General features: G+C 36.4%; 1 protein-coding gene across 1 annotated transcript in view; it reads left to right on the plus strand.

Moving 5' to 3' along the window:
• The window catches only part of NKAIN2 (sodium/potassium transporting ATPase interacting 2), a 737,246-nt gene that overhangs the window by 62,043 nt on the left and 650,877 nt on the right, over window positions 1–24,326 (plus strand). The window contains exon 2 of the mRNA XM_027848581.1: window positions 10,361–10,498. Coding sequence (XP_027704382.1) covers window positions 10,361–10,498 — 138 coding nt within the window. The remainder of the gene's footprint in view (window positions 1–10,360; window positions 10,499–24,326) is intronic.

Here is a 24,326-nt window from a genome sequence, read left to right on the forward strand (position 1 = left end):
CTAATATATATATATACACATATATATATATTATATATTTTTCAGGCATTGAGAATTGACACTTGGACTTTTTATTTGTGCCAATAAAGTCTAATTGCCTACTGTAGGCTTCCTGTATATCATAGCTGTTGTACCTTACTTCACATTAGTACTCATCTTATCCCCAAAATTATAAATTCTTTCAAAACTTATTTAAGTTTTCTCCAGGGAGAAGCTTCTATTGGAGCAACTAAGTTTTCCATTATGGGCAGCTAGGTGGTATAATGTTTAGAGTGCTGGGACTGGAGTCAGGAAGACTAGTCTTCGGGAGTTCAAATCTGGCATCAGACATCTACTAACTGTAATCCTGAGGAAGTCGCTTAACCCTGTTGGTCTCAGTTTCTCATCTACAAAATAAACTGGAGAAGGAAATGTCAAACCACTCTAATATCTTTGTTAAGAAAACCCCAAACACAATCACAAGGGGTCAGACACAACTGAAATGCCTGAACAACCACAACAGAATTTCCCTTTGCCATTCCCTTTATTTACTATGCTTCAAACTATTATGTGGCTTACTCTTTTCATTCTACTCTTTCTCCAAGAAAATCATTTTCAAACATGCAGCCTTTAAGAGCCTCAGGCATCATTTATTGATTTGACCTTTCAGGAAGTTTTGTCCCTTTGCACACCTGAGAAGCAGAGACCTTTCAGCCCTTATTCCCCAACCTTTAGAAGCCCTGATTCTTCTCTGGGGATTTACTTAGGGGAAAAGACATAGATCAAACCTCTCTAGTTTATTTGGTCAATAATAGGATCATAGACAAAGTGCCATAAAGGACCTTAGAGGACTTCCAGGCCAGCACATTATTTTTATAAATTAGAAAGCTCAGGATGAGAAATAACTTGTGCAAGGGCACAAAGGTATTGTCAGAGGCAGGTTTTGAATGCAGGTCTTCTCCAGTTCCAGTGTATTTTCAATTGTACCATGAACTTCAGTTCTAAACCACCCCCCCCCCCCCAGAGTTCTAGTCTACTAGGAAGGTAACAATTTCATAGCAGGAGAAGGCATTCTGGTCAGAACAAAGAGCCAGGAGCAAGAGAACCTGAAGTCCGACAATGGCCCATGACAGACTTTACTAATCAGGACAGATGGAGGGAACAGAAGTCAGAAAAAACTGGAAAGGAACAAAGAACATGGACGAAGAAGCAACAGGGTTTCTGCTTTATAGGCTACATGAGGGCAGGCACCATGACTTATGCATCTTTGTATCTTTTTTGGTCTCTAGCAAAGTATTATACACACAGCATGTGCTTAATGAATGTTTGAACTAAAATGAATACAAGAGTCAGTCATTAGAAAAGAGAGAGAGACAGAGACAGAGAGAGACAGAGAGAGACAGAGAGAAAGAGACAGATTGATTCCAAGCAAGTAGCTGAGTTCTGGGAAATCATTGAGAAAAGAAATATGCACTGAGCATCAAGTCTGATCACCAGAATCCTTTGCTGTTTCTCTCTTACATGTCTGGTCAATTCAGTTCACTAAGCTTTTGTTACCTTCTGTGGTAGATAGAGTATAGCACACAGAGTCAAGAAGAGCTGAGTTCAAATCCCGGCCTTACACATGTGACTATGGCACTTATCTCATTTTCATAATAGCACCTACCTCCTGGGGTTGTTGTGAATATCAAATGAGAGAAGATATATAAAACTTTTTGCAAACCATTGCAGAGCATCATAAAGTAATGGCAGTAATGAAGATTACTAAGCACTTACCAAGTGCTAGCTAGCTTTGACTTTCAAGATACTTGCATTCCAGAACTCTCTTTTCTACGATGCCTGTTTAGCAGAGCCCCACCAGCTAGGAACAAGCATTTGGTTACATTTATCTGTCAGAGGTGAAGTGTGTAGGTAGTAGATGAGAAGTGGTCCCTGCAAGCAAAGACCCACAGTTTGGTTCAGACATCCATAGAATCCTTAAAGTTCATTTGAATTCCAAAAGAGCCACCAGTACTACTGGTCTCTTGGATTGGGGACCATTTTAACTCTAATGCCTCCAGCTGTCTTAGTCAAAGACTTATGAAAATGAAGCCAGAGCCCAAGATTGTTGGCTAACATACTGCTAACCTTATTGAGGGACTAGAGTTTTCCTACTCACATGAGCAGCTTGGGACAACCCAAAAACTCTGTGATACTTCTATATCTTAGAAATACATTAGACATCAGAAAAGCTTTTTTGCTTTTGGTTTTGGTTTTGGTTTTGTTTGTTTGTTCGGTTTTGTTCTTTCAATGCCTAAGGCAGACCAGGAAAAGGATTCAAGCTTCTGCCCTTCTGGGCTCATGATCTAGCATGTGTCTTGGCTTCTGATTCTACCCTAGAATCATCCTGTGAGAGGTCAGATTGCAGGAATCAAGTCCTGGATTTGGAGTCAGGAAGACCTAGATTCAAACTCAGCTTCTGCTATTTACTAGCTGTGAGATTATGGGCAAGTTATTTAACTTCTCTCAGACTCAGTTTCCTCAACTGTAAAATGAAGAAATTGGATTATATGGTTTCCAAGGCCTCCTCCAGTTCTGAATCTATAATCCTATAAACCTATAGTCAGACAATAACTTCTCAGCTTTGCAAGGCCAACCCTGATGAGAGAAATTTAGCTCCTTATGTGAAAGCTCCCTCGGCTGGTACAGATGAGCAACTTGTCTGTTAGTCTTGTACAATTGCCTGAGATAAGTGACTGGTCAAGAGCTGAGACCAGACTTGGACCCAGACAAACACATTCTCCATACACTATGGATGAAACTGTAATCTGATATTCCTCAGTATCCAGACCAAAATTGAAAAGTACAGAGAAGAAAATCAATTTTTTTATTCAAATCCAGTGGTAGCAGACTCAAATAGAAGTGGGGACCTCTAAACTGTACAAAAGCATGCATGTAGGTAGCCTTTGACTTAAGAAACCACATATTTACTATAGTCTCTTATGTTTTTATCTATTTTGTTAAATATTTCCTGCCTGAAGTAAGAATCCACTAGTCCTCATGATGGCTAAGATGTGTCATTATATTTGACACTTCTACTCTAAATCATTCCAAACATACGCAACCTAGAAACATTTTCTGGATTAATTTAAATGGTAATTTTTTTAATGTTAAAACGACCAGATTTCATGTACTTTAGTAAAGATAATCTAACCTCTAGGCTTGGTTAGAGGTTCTTAACCTTTTTGTGCATCATAAAGCTATTTGGCAGTCTGGCAAATCCTAGATACCCCTTGTCAGAATAATGTTTTCAAATAATAGAAGTTAATGATAATTTTATTTAGAGTTTATTCAAAATAAAGATGCAATTTTCCTCCATCCAAATTTATGGATTTCTGAAATCTATCCACAGACCTCTTTGGGATCTATGAACTTTATATTAAAAATCCCCACAAAACATATTATAGGAAGTTGTCTATGTGGTGTGGTATGATTTGAAGAAACATGGGAAAACTTTCCAACCAAAACATGTTCCTTAACAATACCTGAAATTCCATTCTTTTGTTGTTGTTGTTGTTGCTATTACCCTTTATCTAGAATCTTATCTTTAAAAATGTTCACCGAAGGAGTTGTACGTTAAGTGTTTAATTCTTTATTGTAGAAGAGTTCATCAGATACCTCCATCATTGATCAGATGAGCTCACTGCATGCCTGATGGTGATAATATAATAACAGATGGGAAAAGTGTACAAAAGAGAGGCATGGTTGTCAAAGTCCTTTTGTTTCGCAATTTTGCTGAGAGCCAGCCCCATCCTTTAAACAAAGTAGGCTACTGCTTCCCCTCCCCTTTTGTAAAGTATCTTCATCAGGATATCTGGCATCATGGAAACATAGCCCAGAGCATATTTTTGATAAATGAATTTTGTAGTGATAGGGCAGCTAGGGACGCACTTAGAGGTTAGTTCAATGTACTCCTTAAAAATTATTTTGCATTTAATGTGTGTGTGTGTGTGTGTGTGTGTTCTAATGATTTTTCTGTATCAGCCTACCATCAGTCAGATGTAAGCTGCTAGAGGACAGGGATTGTTTCATTTTTGTATTTGTATTTGTGTACAGAGTTCAAATCTGGCCTCAGACATTTACCAGTTGTGTGACTCTGGGCAAAATACTTAACCTTGTTTGCCTCAGTTCCTCATCGGTAAAATGAGCTGGAAAAAGAAATGGCAAACTACTCTGGTTTCTTTGACAAAAACAAAAAACAGAAACAAACGAAAAAACCACACACAAACCGTAATGGGATCATGAAAAGTTAGACACAACTAAAATAACTGAAAAATGGCAACAATGTGATAGATACTTAAGGAATAGGAAAACTTTCCATTTAACCTGCAATAAGTCAATTTGGGGTATTAAATTACATATATATATATATATATATATATATATATATATATATATATATATATGAATCAGACTGAATTTGTTGCCATTAGGAAGTTATGCCAGCATGTAGCATGACCTTAGAGAAGCTGCCTTACCTCTATGGGCCTCAGTTCACTCACCTGCAAAATCAAAGAGATGGGTAAGATTATTTTCTTAATTTCTAGATTTTTTTTTATCCTATCTTGTGGAAGATTTTTTTATTGAGAATATGGGAGTGTTTATCCATTTATTTATTCAATGAGATATCTTTGCCCCAGTGAGAACTTTGCTTAACAGTACTTATCAGGAGGGTTTGAGAAAACATTTTCAGCTTAAGTACTCTCAATTATACTTTAAAAAAAAACAGAATTATAAAATTCAATTTTATTCTAAGGCAGTGTACAAAAGTAATGGTTTTTTTCCATGTTTGTATCATCTTATAAATTGACACTTATGAAGAAATACTCCATACTAGTTATACTTTTGTTTGTTTGTTTGTTTTTAGCCTGATAGGGCCTTTGCAATCAACAGTGAAAGAATGAGTAAAGAAAGGACTATTTATTTGATTCTGGGTGAGAGCAGGTTTTTGTTGTCAAACTCATCCGTCAGTAGTGCAGCCTTACAGCTTTAGTACTGGAAGGAATTCTTAGTTCATGGAGTATTTTCATAGAACATATTGTCTGTTCCCTTTGCAGGAATGTAGATGTAAATAGAGTTTGGGGATTAGGGCATTTGTGGTATCCCATTATGAGTCTTTATTAAATGTGTCAATGCTGCTTAGATGTGCTTGTTTAGTATGTAGCACAGCAGCAACAGGAATTCAGTGGGAGACCTGCAGATATTAATTGATGATGGTGAGTGATCTGTAGGGATCTGGTGTCTGATGACAACATCAGTGTTACTTTCTAGACATTGGTTTGTATGATAGTACATCCATTTATGAAGTAAAATTAGGACTTTTTTCTGTGTTTTTGCAGATTATTTGATTTTACAATTAGTCTCTTTTTAAACTCTTTGCAGAGCTTGACCTATGAGATTCAGAATTCCTATTGGACCACTTCTCTTGCTACATTGTCATTTCCATAAGGAGACTGGAAATTTAAGCAAGACAGGGTCAAATGACTTATCATTCATTCATCAAACATTTATTAGGTACCTGCTATGTACCAGACATTACTACACTCCAGGGACAAATTCAGAAATGAAACAATCCCTGTCCTTAAGCAGCTTACATCCAACTAATATAGATAAATCGTTAGAGGATATATACAAATTAAATACAAAGTAATTTTGAAGGAGGAGTGTACTAACAATACAAGGAATTATGGAATCCTGTATGAAACACTTACCCTTGAAGGGAACTAGGGATTCTAAATGTTAGAGGTGAGGAGAGGGAAATCATATTACATTTTATGTTTTGGAATTATTTTTAGAAGCCTTCACATTATAGCACATAAATGGTCAGACCTTGTAGCTCTGTTATTCTTCCTTTAATCCTTCATCAAAAATTATATACACATTCATTAAGATTCTGCTATTATGTCTACATTTTATTTGATTATAATAATCTCTTGATTTTATTTTTGACTGAAGTCACTAGAAATCTATTACTTCTATTTTTCCCCCAGCACTTTTTTGGTCTAAATAGATGAGTTCAAACTCATTAACTTGGACTTCAAAGGACTGTGAGTATTGTTATTGTTCAAATGCCTCTCAGCTAATTGAATTTCTCTTAATATTATTCCCCTTTTAAGAAAATAATGAAGTCACAAATTAACTATATTGAACAGCAGTATTTGGGGCCCTTGGATGTATATTTTCCATAGCATAGTTACCAGAAGACAGTAGGACAACCAAACCATTGCTAAATAAAACTGTACATTTTTGGTCTTCAAAGTTAGGTGCAGCAGTCACTTCTCAAAGACTGTGTCATAGACACATAAAGCTACTGTATAAAGAGGTAAATATATTCAAGGGATAGGAAAAGCAGAAAAATAGTAAACAATTATTTCGTCTGTAAAGGTAGAAGTGCAATGTGGTATAGAGCAAAGAGTAATATATGTATAAGTAGAAGACCTCAAGATCAGAGACACTTAAGATCAGAGAACAAGAACTGAAAGAGACCCTAGGGTCCATCTAGTGAAGTCCAGCTTCATCATTTCACAGGATAGAGATGAACAACTAGATCAAGATCACACAGATATTAAGTGGCAGAGCCAGGAGTTAAGAGGTGTTCTGACTCCAAAGCCAACATTTCTGGTGGTGCAATGGATAGAACACACTGGGCTTGGAGTTGAGGAAGACCTGAGTGATAATTCAGACTCAAACACTTACTAGCTGTGTGGCCATGGGGAAATCACTTAACCTCTGTTTGCCTCAGTTTCTTTAGGTGTAAAATGAAAATAATAATAAAAATAATAATAATAGCACCCACCTCCCAGGATTGTTGTGAGGATCAAAGGAGATATTTGTAAAACAATTAGCACAATAACTGGCAAATAATAGTGCCTTAATAAGTATTTGTTTCTTCCTTTCAGGCTACTTCAGTTTTGTGATCATAGTTTCTCATTTGTTTAAAGTGACAAATAGTACTTGTACTACCTACATCACGGTGTTGTTGTTGTTGTTGTTGTTTTGAGGGGAGGAATGGCACATAAGACCAGGACTTTGTAACTATAAAGTGCTACGTACTTTAAGTTGTCATTATCAGATAGCTAAGCAGGATAACTATTGCATTTTTAGAGTTATATTGATTCTTCTTGGGAACAAATGAGGCAGATTGACAGATTGTATGTACCATACTGTATTTTCAGTTAGTTAAGTAGTGCAGTGGATGGAGGGTCGGCCCTAGAGTAAGGAAGACTCATCTTCTCAAGTTCAAATCTGGTTTTAGACATTTATTTACCAGCGATGTGATCCTGCTCAATTGTAAAATGAGTTGGAGAAGGACATGGCAAACCATGCCAGTATCTCTGCCAAGAAAACCCCAAATAGAGTCATAAAGAGTGGACACAACTAAAAATGACTAAACAACAACAATACTGTATTTCATTGTCCATTTATTTTTTTTTTATTTATGGTAAGTATGATGTGCTATGATATTTAATATTTGAGCAGCATGCTAAGGAGTCAGCATAGTGCCAGAGGAAGTGTAACACATTTGGAGACTGAGATCTGGTATTTAATGCCAGCTTTACTGTATATCACCAGTGTGCCCTTGGGCAAGTTACTTATGCTCATTGATCCTAAGATCATCATCTGTAAAGTAAATGGGTTGGACTAGGTGACCTCTAAGGTCTTTCCCAGCTCTTCATCTATTATTCTACCATTACAATATAACAGAAGATGGTTTTTACCTTAATAATTTGAGAAAGTTTATTGTTGTTCTATCACAAATGGATCTCATTGACAGTAAATGAAAAACAATATAATATACATATACAAATGTATAATAATAATAATAAATTTAGTAATTGCTGAGTAAGTATTTAGAATGAGAATCTATAAGGTTTATGAGAGTGGAATTTTCTGGAAGTCCTTTGAAAGTTAATGCTTTATTTCAGACTTGGGATTCTTGCTGACATGCTGCCTCTTTGTGTGTCTAGATTCCCATTCACACTCTTTCAGGTTAAGCTCAGTAGGAATTTAAGAGTTGAATAGCTAGGGCTGAATTACCGTGGTGCATTACTACTATGGTGTGCTACATAAAGGAACTTTGGGAAGAAGGAATTGTGATGCAAAAAATCACTATAAGTATTTTTTTGTTTGCTTGTTTGTTTGTTTTTCTCCCCTATCTTCTTGGTATATGGAAACCTGAGCAGCTAATTAAACAACTGATAGGGGCAGAAAATCATTATTTAAGAAGCCTTTTACTTACAATCAGTGCTCTAAGAGTTCATCTAATTTCAGAGTTCCAGGCCTGGAGTTAGGAAGACTCAACCTTCTTTGAGTTCAAATCTAGTCTCATGATCTTACTAGCTGTGTGACCCTGTGCAAGTCATTTAATCCTGTTTACCTCAGTTTCCTCATCCATAAAATGAGCTGGAGAATGAAATGGCAAACCACTCCAGTATCTTTGCCAAGAAAACTCCAAAATGGGGTCATGAAGAGTCAGACATGAATAAAATGGCTGAACAACTAATTTGATAATAAAAAATAAACATTGAATTATTTGTTAAGCATATATTAACTACCTATTATGTGTCAGATAGTGTTCTGGCTCCTAGAAATACAAAGAAATAAAACAGACTTCATTTTTAAGAAGTTGTTATTATATAGAGGCACGATACCCTTGGGTTGTAAGATATTTATGAGATAACATGGAATTTTGAGAAGAGAACTGGTTTTGGAGTCAGAGGACTGGGGTTCAAAATCTAGTTCTAGGTGACCTTAGCCATTCTAGGTTTGTTTCCTCACCTGTGAAATGAGAAGTTAGATCAAATTCCCTTAAGGTCTCTTATATCTATGGAACTATGATCCTAAATCATTCTGCCCTTTTAACTTGAAAACTATCCATATACAAGTATTCAATGTTTACTGCAGTGCATTTGTTAAATTCTGTAATTACGAGTGACTCATAGTTTCTTGGTTTTATTGATCATTCATCCAGATGCTTTACTTCTGTGTAATTCTTCTTTTGCCTTTTGATCACTCAAATGCATATCACATAGACATCTGAGCATGGAAAAGAAGAAGAAAAGGAGACGTTTTCAAACTACTCCAATTATCTTTGTTAGTAGTTCAAGTAAGAAGCTTGGCTGAAATAGAGATCCTAATTCTGGGGAGAAAATGAAAGTTGGTTATTATCTGTGGACTCAGTTTTTGCCATTTTTCTCCCCAACTTGATGACTGAAGTTTGTTTCAAATGTGAAACCCTATAACCATAAGGGAGCAGATGAAGGTGGTTATAAGAAACTAAGCTTGTCAGATTTAGAACTAGGAGCTTTATTCCACATTATCTAGTCCAACCTCTTCATTTAACAAATCAGGAAATTAGGGGCTACAGAAATTAAGTGACTTGCCCAATGTCACGTGAGAAAATCTAGTGTTCTGCTCATAAGATAGTGATAATTATTATAAATAGGGCAAGTAGGTGCTATGAGGGCATTTAGATGGCACAGTGGATAGATTGCTGTGCTTGGAGTCAGGAAGACTCAACTTTCTGAGTTCAAATCTGCCTAAAAGACCGCTACTACCTGTGTGACCCTGGGTAAGTCACTTAACCTTGTTTGCCTCAGTTTCCTCATTTCTAAAATGAGCTGGACAAGAAAATGGCAGACTCGTCTAGTATCTTTGCCAAGAAACCCTCAAATGGGGCCACAAAGTGTTGGATGTGACTGAAAACAACTGAACAACACAAAAAACTCATAGAATTGTAAGATGTAAGCTCCAACGAGGACCTTAAAGATCACCTAGTCCAGTGCTATTATTCTAAAAATGAGGAAACTGGGCTCCAGATAGACTAAATTAGGCTAATGGCACATAGCATATTAGTGAAAGAACTAGGACTAGAGGAAATACTTTTTTTTCAACTCTATCTTCTTTCAGGTACTTAGCACAATACCTGGCACATTATAGGCTCTTAATAAATACTTCTTGACTTGACTCTTTCCACCCTGTTTAGTGACAGTAAGATAACCTAGCCTTCATGTGGATGTAGTTTTCCTTGTCAGTGGATGATATGAAGTGTTTGAGAGTACATGACAACATCATTTACCCAGCTGCTTACACATGTGACAGCTTGTGAATGCTGTTGGATATCCACCCACACCCTCCTGAAATCACCTGGGTTATTGGGACTACTTCTCTGTCACCTCACTCCCCAATAAAATGGCAAATGCTTCTTCCACAAAATGTGTTGGTTAAAAACAAACTCAAGAGATTCCACTCTAGTCTGGCTTAGGTTGTTTGCCTGTTATGTTGATATAGTGTCTTTGTCACTGAAACATACTGAGCTACCTCTTGTCTCTTCTGATTCTAGGTTTGCGTGCTGGAGAGGCAAATATTTGATTTCCTTGGATACCAGTGGGCACCTATCCTGGCAAATTTTATTCATATTATCATCGTTATTCTGGGTTTATTTGGAACTATTCAATATAGACCTCGCTACATAACAGGAGTGAGTACTCTTATTTATTTTATTTTCCCTTGTGAAAAGTAGATAGTGCAATCAATCCTATAGTCTTTAGAAATTGTGTGTGCCTTACCTACCCTTAAGATGCTGCATGTCTGCTTTTTTTTAGAATTTAGCTCACACCTGCAATAATTGGAAAAATGTCAAGCTTAAGCACCTGACAGTGAATGTAATCAGATATCATTTTCATGTTCTGTACTTTCAGTAAATAACATGTTGTAGTTACATCCGGAACCATCTGAATCAGTAAATTATAAAGTCAAGCTCTGATTTAATGTGTCACTAAGAGATTATTTTCTTTCACATTTTGAAAGAGTAAATCCATTTTACACATTGAAAGAAAGGCAGGTTAAAATAATTTATGACAAGTGTGTTGTATTGATGTTGAGATATTGATGATATGTTAATAGTTAGTATTTAATGTTGGCATGAAAGTCAGGAAGTTCAGGGCTATTGTTGCAGTCTTCTTAATTCTATTTCTTTGCACAAAGGTAATATTTTGCTTTCCTCCTGAAGTTGTACTTACTTAACATAAAAGTAAAATCTGACTGAGTTACAGTTGCTATGGGAACCATAACTTAGATTTTTTTGCTCTCATGTGTGCCTCAGATCTCAGCTATAACATTTCATTAATGTAGATTTTTATATTCTGTCTATTTTTAACAGAGGAAAAGATATAGGCACTTTTCAAGTTTCACCATGTTGACTTGAAAAGCCAGTTTGAATGCCTGGTCAAATATGTATGTAGAGCCAAATTAGGCTGACTTTCTTTCCTGGTGCAGTGCAGGAGAGTTTAGATCATCTTAGTTACAGATATTTAGTGCAAGGACAATACTGAGACATCTTAAAGGCCAGCAGTTCTCCTTAACCATTTCCTTCTCCAGCTCATTTTACAGATGAAGGAACTGAGACAAACAGGGTTAAGTGACTTGCCCAGTGTCACACAGTTAGCAAATGTCTAATTTGAATACAGGCCTTCCTGAGTCCAGGCCAAGTGCTCTCTATCCACTGGGCCACACAGCTGCCTCCCTTAAAGGGGATCACGTTACAAATTTTTAATGCCCTTCCCTTTAAGGTGGGATTGGAAAGTTCTCTACATATCTTCCACTATTAAGTTGTAGCTACTCCTTGATATAAGATGGAATCTAGGACAAAGATCCAGTATAATGATTTATTTAAATGGGGGAAGATGAATTCTATGTGTGGTGTGACATTTTTCAAATAACAAGACATGATAGTATGGCACAAATTCCAGTGTTGACTATGGAAATGGTGAGACATCAGCTCTGCTACACACTACTTTGCAAGGTCTCGGCAGAGCACTTCATAGCACCACAGCCTCCATGTAATCCAACTTCTACTTGAAAAAAAAAAGAATTCCCTCTATAATACATCTGGTCACAGTCTTTACTTAAGGACCTGCCATAAGGGGAAGCCTAACACCTAATAAAGCAGCACATGTTTGTATAGTTCTAATTATTAAGGAGTTTTTCCTCAGATTAACCCCAAATTTACCTTTTTGCAATGTTCATCCATGGATTCTAATTCTACCCTCTGGGGCAAACCAGAAGTATAATTCTACTTTCATGACAGCTTTTAAATACGCTTTAAAAATTACTATTAAAATTATTTTCAGTTCTAAATTCTCTCCTTCCTTCTTTCCCTTATCCTACCCATTGAAAAGGCAAGATTTTCAACTACTTTAAAGACAATTATCATGATTACTTCAATATTTTCTTCTCCAGTTTTCCAGAATCACAGTTCTTTCAACTAATCTTCATGTGATATGGACACTGGCCCTTCAAAATTCCACTTGTCCACCCTTCCACACTCTGGCTTATTTCTACTCTCTTCTGTTTATTAATGTCCTTTCCAAAATATAGCATGCAGAACTGAACACAAGTGCTTTTAACACTACAAGGACTATATGGAGGAAAAAAGTATGAATTAAACACCACTTGTGTTCCAAATACTGTTCAGGGCTCTGGGGATACTAAGAAAAAAGGGAGAAAGGTCCTTTTTTTCAAAGAACTAACATTTATATAGGGTGAGATAATATACTAAAGAGTAGTGGTGAATGTGGAAGAGGATTTTTGTTTGGGGATTCACAGGCATGGTTTGTGCAGGCACAGGTACATTGTCATGACCTTTCTAGAAACAATGGAAGTATTACTGTAGCTGAGGTCTCATCTCACTTTTCCTATCAGTAAAATGAGGCTGTTAATTTGTTCCATTTCAAACTCTAGCTCAGTGATCCTTTGTATGTAGATCTGTCATGATGTGTTGACAATATACTTAAATTGGAGAACAGAAGAAATTCAGAAAGTCGGGCTGTTTAGGGTAATCAAGCAGAATAAGTCACATATCCAATAAATTCTGATTTATTCAGAGGAAATGAATAGGAAAAGTTATATTAAAGTAACAAGACCTAAAGGTTGGGGCTTAAAACTAAAACACCATACTAATTCAATGGTACCAGGGACAAAGAATCTAAAATCTGGGTGTTCTCCTAGAAGCAGTGATTAACAAATGAGTTGACACAAAAATCATGATAAGGAAAAAGAAAAGATGATTAAACTGATGAGTAAGAGATAATGACTTCAGGAACCTGGGTTCAGATGGGTGCTACAGGAGTGAATCTGAATTGTCTTAGGAAGATTCTGAAGATCACCTGGCAGGAAAAGGTATAGGACACTAAGATCCTTTCTCGATTTAAACTGCCAAACATTCAAACCCTACTGCAGAGAGCACAACTCCAATGGGCTGGCCATGTTGTTTGAACGCCAATCATTATTCTTGCCTAAAAGACTATTTTACAGAGAACTCAATCAAGGAAGGTACGATACAAGGACACTCTCACTTTGGAACTGATTGCATGGCATGGGAGATGCTGGGAAAGGACTGCCCAGCATGGTATACTGCATCAAAGAAGGAGCTGCGTGCTGTAAGCAAAGCAAAATTGAAGTAGCTCAAAAGAAATGTGAGACGTGCAAATTTAGAGGAACCACTCCAAATGTTCACAGAGACTATTTGTGCCTGACCTGTGCGTAGAACATTTTGAGCTCGTATTGGTCTGATCAGCCACAGTCAGGCACACTATAACTTGACTCTAACATAGTGATGTCGTTTTGGTCCTCTTCCAGGACACAACCAGAATGAAACATTGGAAGATAATTATTATTTTTGTTGCTGAATACAAGAAATCACCAAACCAGTGAAAAGCTAGAGCCCTTCAGCATTTACTGAATTAACAATGGAATTTAGTATCTTTTGTTCTAAAAGCAGAGGAGACTTGCCTTTAAGGAAAAATTAGTCTAATCAATCAGATCCTGACAATGGTGATGATCTAACTTCTCTCTAATTCAAATTCTGTAAGACCTGACAAGAAGTCATTTGTGCAAATGTATTTGGGAACCTAATTCCACTTGACAGAGAGAGCTATATAGACTAATGATAAGGGTTGTTTCTGTTTTGTTTTGTTTTGTTTTCTGTAGGGTGATTTATTTGGTGATTTCCTTTTTGGTAAAGAGTTATAAGAAACTCAACCCCTTTCTGAAGGAGAACAGGCAAGAATTATTCCATGACCTGGGGCTGGGGCTTTCTGTTCATGCCTGCTGAAGCTTCTGGGCAAAGACTAGTAAAAGTCCATGGCCTGAAACATCTGGCTGGGGAGGGATGAGAAATGCAGCATCATACATAGTGAGCCCAGAGATCAGTTAGCAGAGATATGAAGTGATAAATAGAATAGTCAGAAGCAGGAGGCAGGGTCTGAATCAGAAGCATTAATCAGTATCAGTCTCAATAGAATTCTAGTAGCTGGTGAAGAGCTCTGAAACAAGGTCAAATAGAAGTTCTGGATTATCAGAAGAATAAATAAAAATGTTAGAGGACATGCATTAAAACCTGAAAGGGACCTTAGACATCACCTAATCCAGCCATTTAATTTTTTGGATCAGGAAACTAGAATTAAGCTACTTGCCCAAAGTCACATAGGTATTAAAATAGCTAGGACTGGAACCCATATGCTCTGAGTTCAAATCCAGTACTCTTCAAATGAACAAAGGTTGGCACAGTTTGCCACTCATCATCATGCATGTGTATACATTTTTATACTAAGATGTATGATGCTGGCTCTCCCTTCCTCCTTGCTCTGAACGAGCTCTGCTCTTCAGCTAGGCAAATCCCTACTGCCATTGATGCAGCTGTCTATATAAGTGAAATGGGATTCTTTAATGCAAAATATGAACAAAAGAGATATATGTCCATCCTAGGAAATTTTCAGCCAGGTAACTACAGATAAAACTTAATAGTGGTTTAGGTTATGAATTTTGTTTTTTCTCATTAGTCCTCCTTTTCACAGATGACAAAAAAATTAGCAGTAGTCACTGGGAATCCAAACTTATTAGTGGTCTCAGATGAAATTCTGACACTACAAATGAACATTATATCCTGAGGGGAGAAGAAAAAGAGAAGAAGTCTCAATTTAGCACAAAGAAATCTGTAACCTGAGTAGGCAGAAGGGTTCTCATATTGTGTAATTGTTGGCAGCATTTATTCCCGGAGTAAAAGGCAAATTAATACCAGTGTATTAGCTCACCAATGATTATGAATACATTACAAACCCAAAGGCCATGTCTTCACTCTCTGAATGGAATTGTCTTTGGCATCTCAGTTTGGACAAAGACTCTGGTGCATAAAATATGGCTGGGCATGTGAACATTAGGTGGAGAGAAGGAATTGTCTGAGAGCACTGTTGCTTTAGTGATATAGTTAGGTGGGTAGTCCTGAGGTCACTAGCTGCTACAGTTACAGCAGTTTCTTAATATTTTGGCATCGTTCAGAAAAATACTGTATTTTATCTCAACAGGTATTTTAAAATAGGTGGAGACACTTGGACTTTTTAAGAGAATCTAACCAATATATCTACCAATCAGCAAAATTATCATATGTGTTGTTAAGTGGGAATTTCATCATGCCATTTACACTTCTGGGAGATTTTTGTTCTAAAACAATCTATTTTTCTTATAATAATAATAATAATACCCCCATCTTTTTAATGGGAAATGGGCTAAAGTATTAAAGGTAGAACTCCGGTCTTGATATCTCCTTCTAAGGAGCTAGTTCAATTTGTAGCATCTCATTGCAGATATTACTTTGCTACACCCATGTCTTCAGCTTTTCTCAGTTTTGTATATCATGATCAATCAATAGGCATTTGTTTAGTATCTACTATGGACCAAGCTTCTGCTCAAAGACCTCCAATAAGAGGAATTCACTACCTCCTAAGGAACCCCATTCCATTTTGTATAGCTCTAAGTGTTCCCCCCCCTTTCATAGAACTAGAATCTGCCTATCTAATACCTCTTCTCTTTTTCCATTTGAAAGCCTTTTATCTACTTGATAGGGACAACTAGGTAGCACCCTGGATAGAGTGCTTGGGTCTGGGGTCAGGAAGACCTGAGTTCAAATCCAGGCTCAGATACGTACTAGTTGTGTGACCCTGGGCAAGTCGCTTAACCCTGTTGCCTCATTTTCCTCATCTGTGAAATGAACTGGAGAAGGAAATGGCAAACCAAATCTCTGCCAAGAAAACCCCAAATGGGGTCACCAAGAGTTGGTCATGACTGAAATGACTGAACAACAGCAAATATGTCAAACATTGCAATATGTTCTGGGGCTGTGAAAAATCAATTAAGTCAAACATTTATCAAAAGTTTGCTCTGTTGGGGCAACTAGGTGGCACAGTGGATAGAGCTCCAGACTTAGAGTCAGGAAGACCTGAATTCAAATTTGGCCTCAGACACATAACACTTACTAGCTGTGTGACCCTGGGCAAGTCACTTAACCCCATTGCCTAACAAAAACCAAAAAAAAAAAGTTTGCTCTGTGCTAGACACCAGTGATACAAAGAATAATGTGAAGCAGCCCCTGCCCTTAGGGATCCTAGAGTTTAATGAGGAAGATAATGTGATGAAGATAGTAGCCTGTATTTATGCAACCTTTTTTTTTTCCCCAAGACACTTAAAATAGCTACTTAAATTGAAGAAAGTAACTGGAAAAGATAGGACCCTATCTGTTATTTTAATTACTTTCCATTAAGATTTTAAAATTATTTTTTTTCTAAAATCTCTTTAGCTGTGATAAGAAAACTGGCATTGACACTAGGAAGCCTTGGGTTCAATCAAATTTGGGTGAAATCAAATTTCACCTTTGATACTTTCTCACCATGTGACCCTGGGCAACTCATTTAAACTCTGCTTGAGGCTAGAAGGGTTAACACTCCCTAGAGGAACCATATTAAAATGAAATTAAGAGGTTTTTTTTTCTTTTTAGTAAACAAAAATACAATAGAACTTACATAATGTTAACATGTAGTTTTGCAAGTCAAAATGCAGCTTTCAGGGATCCTTATTATGATTTGGAGGCTTCATTTCTATTTGAATTTTACACCACTACTTCACACAACTTTTGCAGGCTAGAAGTTGCCAAGAAAATGTCCACATGCATTGATAAAGGGCCTTATCGCATGTAGGAGCTTCCTATAGCAATGAAGTCACAAGTATAATTCTATAAAGCTGATTCAATAAGACGATGCTGTGGTTGGAACGAGGACCTAGATTCTTGAATTATTTTCCCTATGTTCTGAGATTTGAAAATCATCAATACTATTTCATCAAATGCCCAGTGTAGCTTTCCAGAATAATAATGAGACAAACTAAGCACTTCATCCTAAACATAATTATTTTAGCCACTGTCTGAGAAGTTCAAAAATGAACATTTCCAGTCACTTCCGGTTGCTTTAGTATTAACTGCTATTTATTGATCTAAGACATTTTAAAAAATAAGATGTTCCTTTCTTGAAAATGACCCTAGTTCCTGACAGTACCATCCAGCAATTGTCAACATTATTATTCAGTTACGGCATGGTGTCTGGAATAAAGGGAATCCCTTAATTTTGAAAAATGATAGTTTATACCAATAAACAAGAGGCTTATGATTCTGGAATGTGAAAGCTCTGGTTGAGCAGCTGGGGTGGGGGATAGAGTAAGACAAGCTCACAACAAGATTGTGATTTCATTTCTACTGTTTTTCATCTTCTGTTAGCTAAGAAATCTTGCATTTCTTCCTGCAAGGAGTCACATGACTACTCTAGTCTAATGCATAGGCTGTAGCTCCAATCTCTTTAAGACGAGGCCTATGACATCTCCCTCTCAGCGTACTAGGGTACCTGAGATATTTATGCATTTTCTCTCTTCTTTACTGCCACTAGCTAGAAGCCCCACTGGCCATGTTTCCTCTCCCATTGTTAGGGAACCAGTAACTAGCACCCTACTTCTATTTAAATACTTAATATCAGTTAACTTTTACAAAGACATATTTACTTTGAAGATATATAAAGAACAAAATACAAATATTCTTTTCAATATGACAAGGGCATGCTCTTTCCTACCTCATCTCAGTTTCTGGGGGAGTAAGTTCAAAACTTATTTCAGTTTCTACATAGCATTAGTCCCAGCAAGTTTGTGTCCAAATGTGGCATCATGTGGGATGAGTCCCCATTTCATTTTTCACTGGCATGAGTCTAGAAGGTAACTTCTGAAGATGGGAGCTTGATCTTTTCTCCTTGGGGTGTCAATGCCTTGCTAGTTACAAAACCTGTCAGGTATTCTGACATCTGAATTTCTATGGCTTACTCTCTCATCTTTTGAAATTCCTTTCACCAGGCTCTGTGAGAGGAAGAGTCATTGAACTCCCCTTGGGGGAAAAAAAAATAAAACAAAAAAAAAGATATGGCTGTAGCTACCTCAAGTCTCTTTTTTTTGTAATTATTTTTTTTTAATTTTAAACTTAAATACGAAATAAGGAAAAAAAATCCTTGACATGTTACACAGCAGACCAAAAAGAGAGGATTCAATATAAAACAATGAATTTCCATTACAAGATAACCTGTATAATAAATACTATACATTATTTTCAAGGCTGTTCTGCTTTTCTTTACTTCCTTGTTGGTTTTCTTTTGTTCTCTGCTGCACACTTTTTATTTTATTTTTGTCCTCTCTTCCCCTTCACCCTAAAGAAGTTTACAATGAAGCACAGATATATCTGCATATATCTATATATACATATATATGTGTGTGTATGTGTGTATATATATATATGTATACACACACACATACACGTATACACTCACACACTTATATGTAAGACCAGACTATGCTTATTTCCTCATATTATCTGTTTCTCTGAAGGTAAATAGCATCTTCCTTCATAGGGCCAAGTCTTTCCATGGTTTTTTTTTCCTAAATCAACCAGCTCATCATTTCCTACACCACAGCAATATTCCAATCAAATCAGATCCTATCTGAGAGATTGTCTATGAAGGTTTTCTCCCAATTTTGTGTATTCCTTCTGTTCTTTGATACATAGGTATTGCTTATATAAGAAAATTTTAAGTTAAAATAATTGAAATGATCATTTTTACACTACAGTAATGCTCTAGCCTTATAATATAGTTTAAGGTCTGATACTGCTGAATGTGCTTCCTTTACATTTTTTTCCCCTGCTTCCTTTGAAGTTCCTGACCCTTCTAAATGAACTTTGTTATTATTTTTTCTCAGTAAGATAATTTTTAGTAATTTAATTGGGATGACATTGAATAGATGGATTAGTTAGGTAAAATTGTCTTTTTAAAAATTATATTGGTTTTATCTACCCATGAATAATAAATATTACTTCAGTTATTTAGATCTGAGTTTATTTGTAAAAAAAAAAGTGTTTTAGGTTTATGTTCATATAGTTCTTGTGTCTGTTTTGTCAGTCATATACTCAGGTATTTTATACTGTCTAGGTATTTTAAATGGTCTAAAGCAATTTTTAATAATATTGCTGCACGTAGTATCATTTCTCTGTTTTTCATTTTTGATTAAATCTATTTTAACTTTAACTTTGTCTGAGATCAAAGTTAAAGGTCTGAGGCCACTATCCCTGTTTTGTTTTGTTTTTTTACAAATGAAATTCTACTTCTGCCCTTTATTTTATCTTTGCGTGAATCTCTCATTTTTATAATGTTTCCTGAAAGCAACATATTGTTGAATTCAAATTTTTAATCTGCTATCCATTTCCATTTTATGGGTAAATTTGTCCCATTCACATTTTAAGCTACAGTTACCTGTTGTGTATTTTCCTCCTTCCCCTCACTATCCTTCTCATACTATTTAGCCTGTCCACCCTCACTCTTCTGTTCTACTTCTTCCTACTACCTTGCTCTCCTGTTCTTTAACCTACCCACCCCTTTAAGAGTCCCTCTCTTATCCTCTTCCCCCAACTCTATCCCATTGTCCCCTTATTTCTTTCTGAATTTAGAAGATTTTTATGCCCTTCTAGATACATATGTTGTTCCCTTTTTAACCCATTCCCAATGAGAGTAAGATTCCAACACTACCTGCCCTCTACCCTACTTGCTTCTTCTATATTTGTATAATTACTACTTTTTAGCCCTCCCTACAGTTTTTTTTTTAGAATCATCCCATTATACTCAGCTCAGCCTGTGCTTGCTTCAAGTCTTTTTGAAAGTTTTAATGGCACCAGCTGGGGCAGCTAGGTGACATAGTGGATAGAGCACAGGGTTTAGAATCAGGAAGACTCATCTTAATGAGTTCAAATCTGGCCTTGGATACTTACTAGCTTTGTGTCCCTAGGAAAGTCACTTAACCCTGTTTGCCTCAGTTTTCTTATCTGTAAAATGATCTGGAGAAGGAAATGGCAAATCACTCCAGTATTTTTGCCAAGAAAATCCCAAAGTAGGGTCATAGAAGGACAATGGTTCCAGCTATATTTGGCCAATAAAAGGCTCCCAACCATGTTAGTCTATTGGGAACAATTGCACAGTGTTCACACATGCTCCATAGACATTCTAAGGCAATTAAACAACATCACAATTCTCTAGGAATTAGGCTTCCTAAATTTCCCATGAGGGGAGATTGTATCAGCCAAGCAAACTAATGGAATCTATGCATGTAGGAGATAACATTACCAGAGGTCTGGGGGCCTCAATTTCTATATGGACCCCAAGAACATGGATGCCCCCTTTCAATTAAGATCCTATTATTTGAATAAGAGATATTTATAGAGAGACCTTATATTCTTCATAAAATGCTGCATTTCTATGTAATAACCATTTAATTCAGTGGGCCCACTGATTTTAACTGAACCCTATGAAGTTCAAGAATGTATCCACTTGTTTAAGATAAGTTTTTTTTTTAATATTAATTGTTTATGGAGCTCTGGTCAGATTAGAGATTTTCCATTTCATAGAGAAGATAGAAATAATGCTGGGTTACTCCTGCTGAGTTATTTCCCCTTACTTCTTCCCTCTTCCTTGGTGCAGACCAAAGATTATCTATTTTTCAAATCACAAAGCATAAAGGATCTTTTGCAGGAGGATTCAATTTCTGATTACCTTAATGGATATATTCTTGATTTCTTAGAGAACCCTAGTATTTTCCTGATGTTTTATCTCTGCTTGGCTTATTTTAATGGCCCAAGACCATATTTCCAAGGATATATACTAGTTTATTCTCATAGAGTCTGCTGAAAAGTTTTTTCCTAGATTTTCTTTAATTGGTGGATATTTATAAATCTATATTTTCATCCTTTGATCAGTTGTATGCATTACTGAACTTTGTTAAGAGAAAAAAATAAATACTATCAATTAAAAGGAATAAAAGGGAGCTACCAATAGCCTTGACATTTCAATTGTCCCATTTCTTTGTTCAACCTGAGGCTCAGGACAGGAAATCACTAGAGATTTGAGAATAAGTGACCTAGGGAAGACTATGTTGAAGAATAAAACTTTTAATGATTTACAACAGCTATGAAAATAGTCACTGTCTTATTAGCCTAGGCCCTAAAATGACCCAGGGCAGGCCTGTGGGGAATGAATCTAAAAGCTTAAAATAATGGAACATTATATACTACAGTAAACTATACCACGCTTGAGTTTCACCTGCCTTTTCCTTATATTACTGTTGTGTGGTGTTATCATGGTACTATGTCTTTCTGGGAAATCTTGGAATACTCCTTTCCCAAATGGTATTATACTATATATGCTTATTTTTCTTTTCTCTATCTCATCAGAATATAAGTCCCAGTGGTCCCTGCCTTTATTCTTTTAAGATGAGGAATGATTATTGAGAGGAAAACTATAAATTGGATGGACCAAATAAGTGTTTTCTATGCCTAATGATTTTTGGAAAATCCATTTTTAAAGAATTCATTGTAATTGTGGCATTAAATATAAATCATATTAATGTTACTTTGATACAATAAACTTGTCTAATTAATGCACCTCTTTAAAGACAACATGGATAATTAAGTGTGTTTATTGTAATACATGTGTAAGACCATAGTGGAGAGAGCACAGAATTTATGGTTAGAAAGTCTAACTTCTATAATTTTAGGCAAATCACTTAGATTATCTAAAATTTGTTGGGTTTTTTTTAGTCTCTGAAATAAACATATTGAACTAAGGTCTTTTAAAGTTTCCTTATATCTCTAAAATCTTTTGAAATAAGAGATTCATAAAAACTGAAATTAATTTACATATTCTATTTTTTGCAATGTGACCTTAGTTTTCTGGAATATTATAGTAAAAGGGAAAATGATTGCTCAGAAAATTATAAAAATACCAACAATAATAGCATTTATATAGTACTTTAAGGTTTGCAAAGCATTTTACAAATGCTATTTCATTTTATTCTAATAACAACTCAGGTGGGAGGGCAGAGCCAAGATGGTGGAGGGAAAGCAGTGACTTGCTTGAGATCTCCCCCCAAACCACTCCAAATACCTATAAAAATGGCTCTAAACAAATTCTAAAGCAGCAGAACCCATGAAAAGACAGAATGAAACAAATTTCCAGTCAAAGACAGCCTGGATGGTTGATCTGAAAGCTATATCACACCGGGCTGGGAGAGGAGCGCAGTTTGGCATGGGCACACAGGCCACAGTGACCCAGGAGCAGGCCTCAGAGGACTGAATCATGGGCAGCTGTGGCAGTTTCCAGACTTCTCAATCCATGAAAGCCAAAGACAACCTAGAACATCAGTGGGAAAAGTCTGTGACTGCTGTGAGAGAGAAGGTAGGTCTCAACCACAAGTCTTGAGCACTGCCCAAAGCCACGACTATTTCCTGAGCTTCCTGCCCACAGACTGAGGGGGAATTGAGTGGCTGATCAGAGGGGGATTGCAGGGATCTCTTTGCCAGTGCTGAGGCAGGAATCTCTTGTTTTACTGGTGCTTGGATCTGGGTCACAGTTCTGAGGGGTGGTCCTGGGATGAGGAGGAATGCTGGTGTGGTGAAGCTTCTTGTGGCTGTGGAAAGAAAATACCTCGCCCCTTATCATAGCACTTGGAAGAACTGAAAATTATCAGGTCCCTAGAAGTATCTCTGAAAACAGCTATACAAACTCCTGAAGCTTGGGACAGAACATTCTCCACATTGGAAGCAGACTTTTACCTTAACAAATAGTTTAAAACTCAAGTAATTGACTGGGATCATGAGTAGGCAGCACTTAGTGGCAAAGAAGATCAAAATATACAACCAGAAGAAGACAACAAAGCCAAAGCTCCTACATCCAAAGCCTCCAAGAAGAATATGAATCAGTCCCAGGCCTTGGAAGAGCTCAAAAGGGATTTTGAGAAGCAAGTAAGAGAAGTAGAGGAAAAACTGGGAAGAGAAATGAGAGTGATGCAAGAAAATCATGAAAAACAAGTCAACAGCTTGCTAAAGGAGACCCCAAAAAAATACTGAAGAAAATAACATCTTAAAAAATAGCCTAGCCCAAATGGCAAAAGAGGTCCAAAAAGCCAATGAGGAGAAGAATGCCCTAAAAAGCAAAATTGGCCAAATGCAAAAAGAAGTCCAAAAGATTACTGAAGAAAATACTTCCTTAAAAATTAGAATAGAACAATTGGAAGCTAGTGATTTTATGAGAAATCAAGACACTGTAAAACAAATCCAAAAGAATGAAAACTTAGAAAACAATGTGAAACATCTCATTGTAAAAACAACTGACCTGGAAAATAGATCCAGGAGAGAGAATTTAAAAATTATTGGACTATCTGAAACCCATGATCAAAAAAAGAGCCTAGACATCATCTTTCAAGAAATTATCAAGGAAAACTGCACTGATATTTTAGAACCAGAGGGCAAAATAGAAATTGAAAGAATCCACCAATCTCCTCCTGAAAGAGATCCCCAAAGGAAAACTCCTAGGAATGTTGTAGCCAAATGCCAGAGTTCCCAGGTCAAGGAGAAAATATTACAAGCAGCCAGAAAGAAATAATTCAAGTATTGTGGAAACACAATCAGGATAACACAATATTTAGCTGCTTCTACATTAAGGGACCACAGGGCATGGAATATAATATTCCAGAGGGCAAAGGAGATAGGATTACAACCAAGACTCACCTCCCCAGCAAAACTGAGTATAACCTTGCAGAGGAAAAAAATGTTCATTCAGTGAAATAGAGGACTTTTGAGTATTCTTGATGAAAAGACCAGAGCTGAATAGAAAATTTGATTTTGAAATACAAGACTCAAGTGGAAAATTTAAGAGGTGAACAGGAAAGAGAAAATCATAAGAGATTTATTATGGTTGAACTGTTTACATTCCTGCATGGAAAGATGATATTTGTAACTCATAAGACCTTTGTCAGTATTAGGTTAGTTGGAGGGGAAAAAATTTTATGTACATATATATAGATATAGATAGATAGATAGATAGATAGATAGATAGATAGATAGATAGATA

This window comes from Vombatus ursinus, unplaced genomic scaffold (genome assembly GCF_900497805.2).
Source record: "Vombatus ursinus unplaced genomic scaffold, bare-nosed wombat genome assembly UNPS02006779.1, whole genome shotgun sequence".
Taxonomy (NCBI): Eukaryota; Metazoa; Chordata; class Mammalia; order Diprotodontia; family Vombatidae; genus Vombatus; species Vombatus ursinus.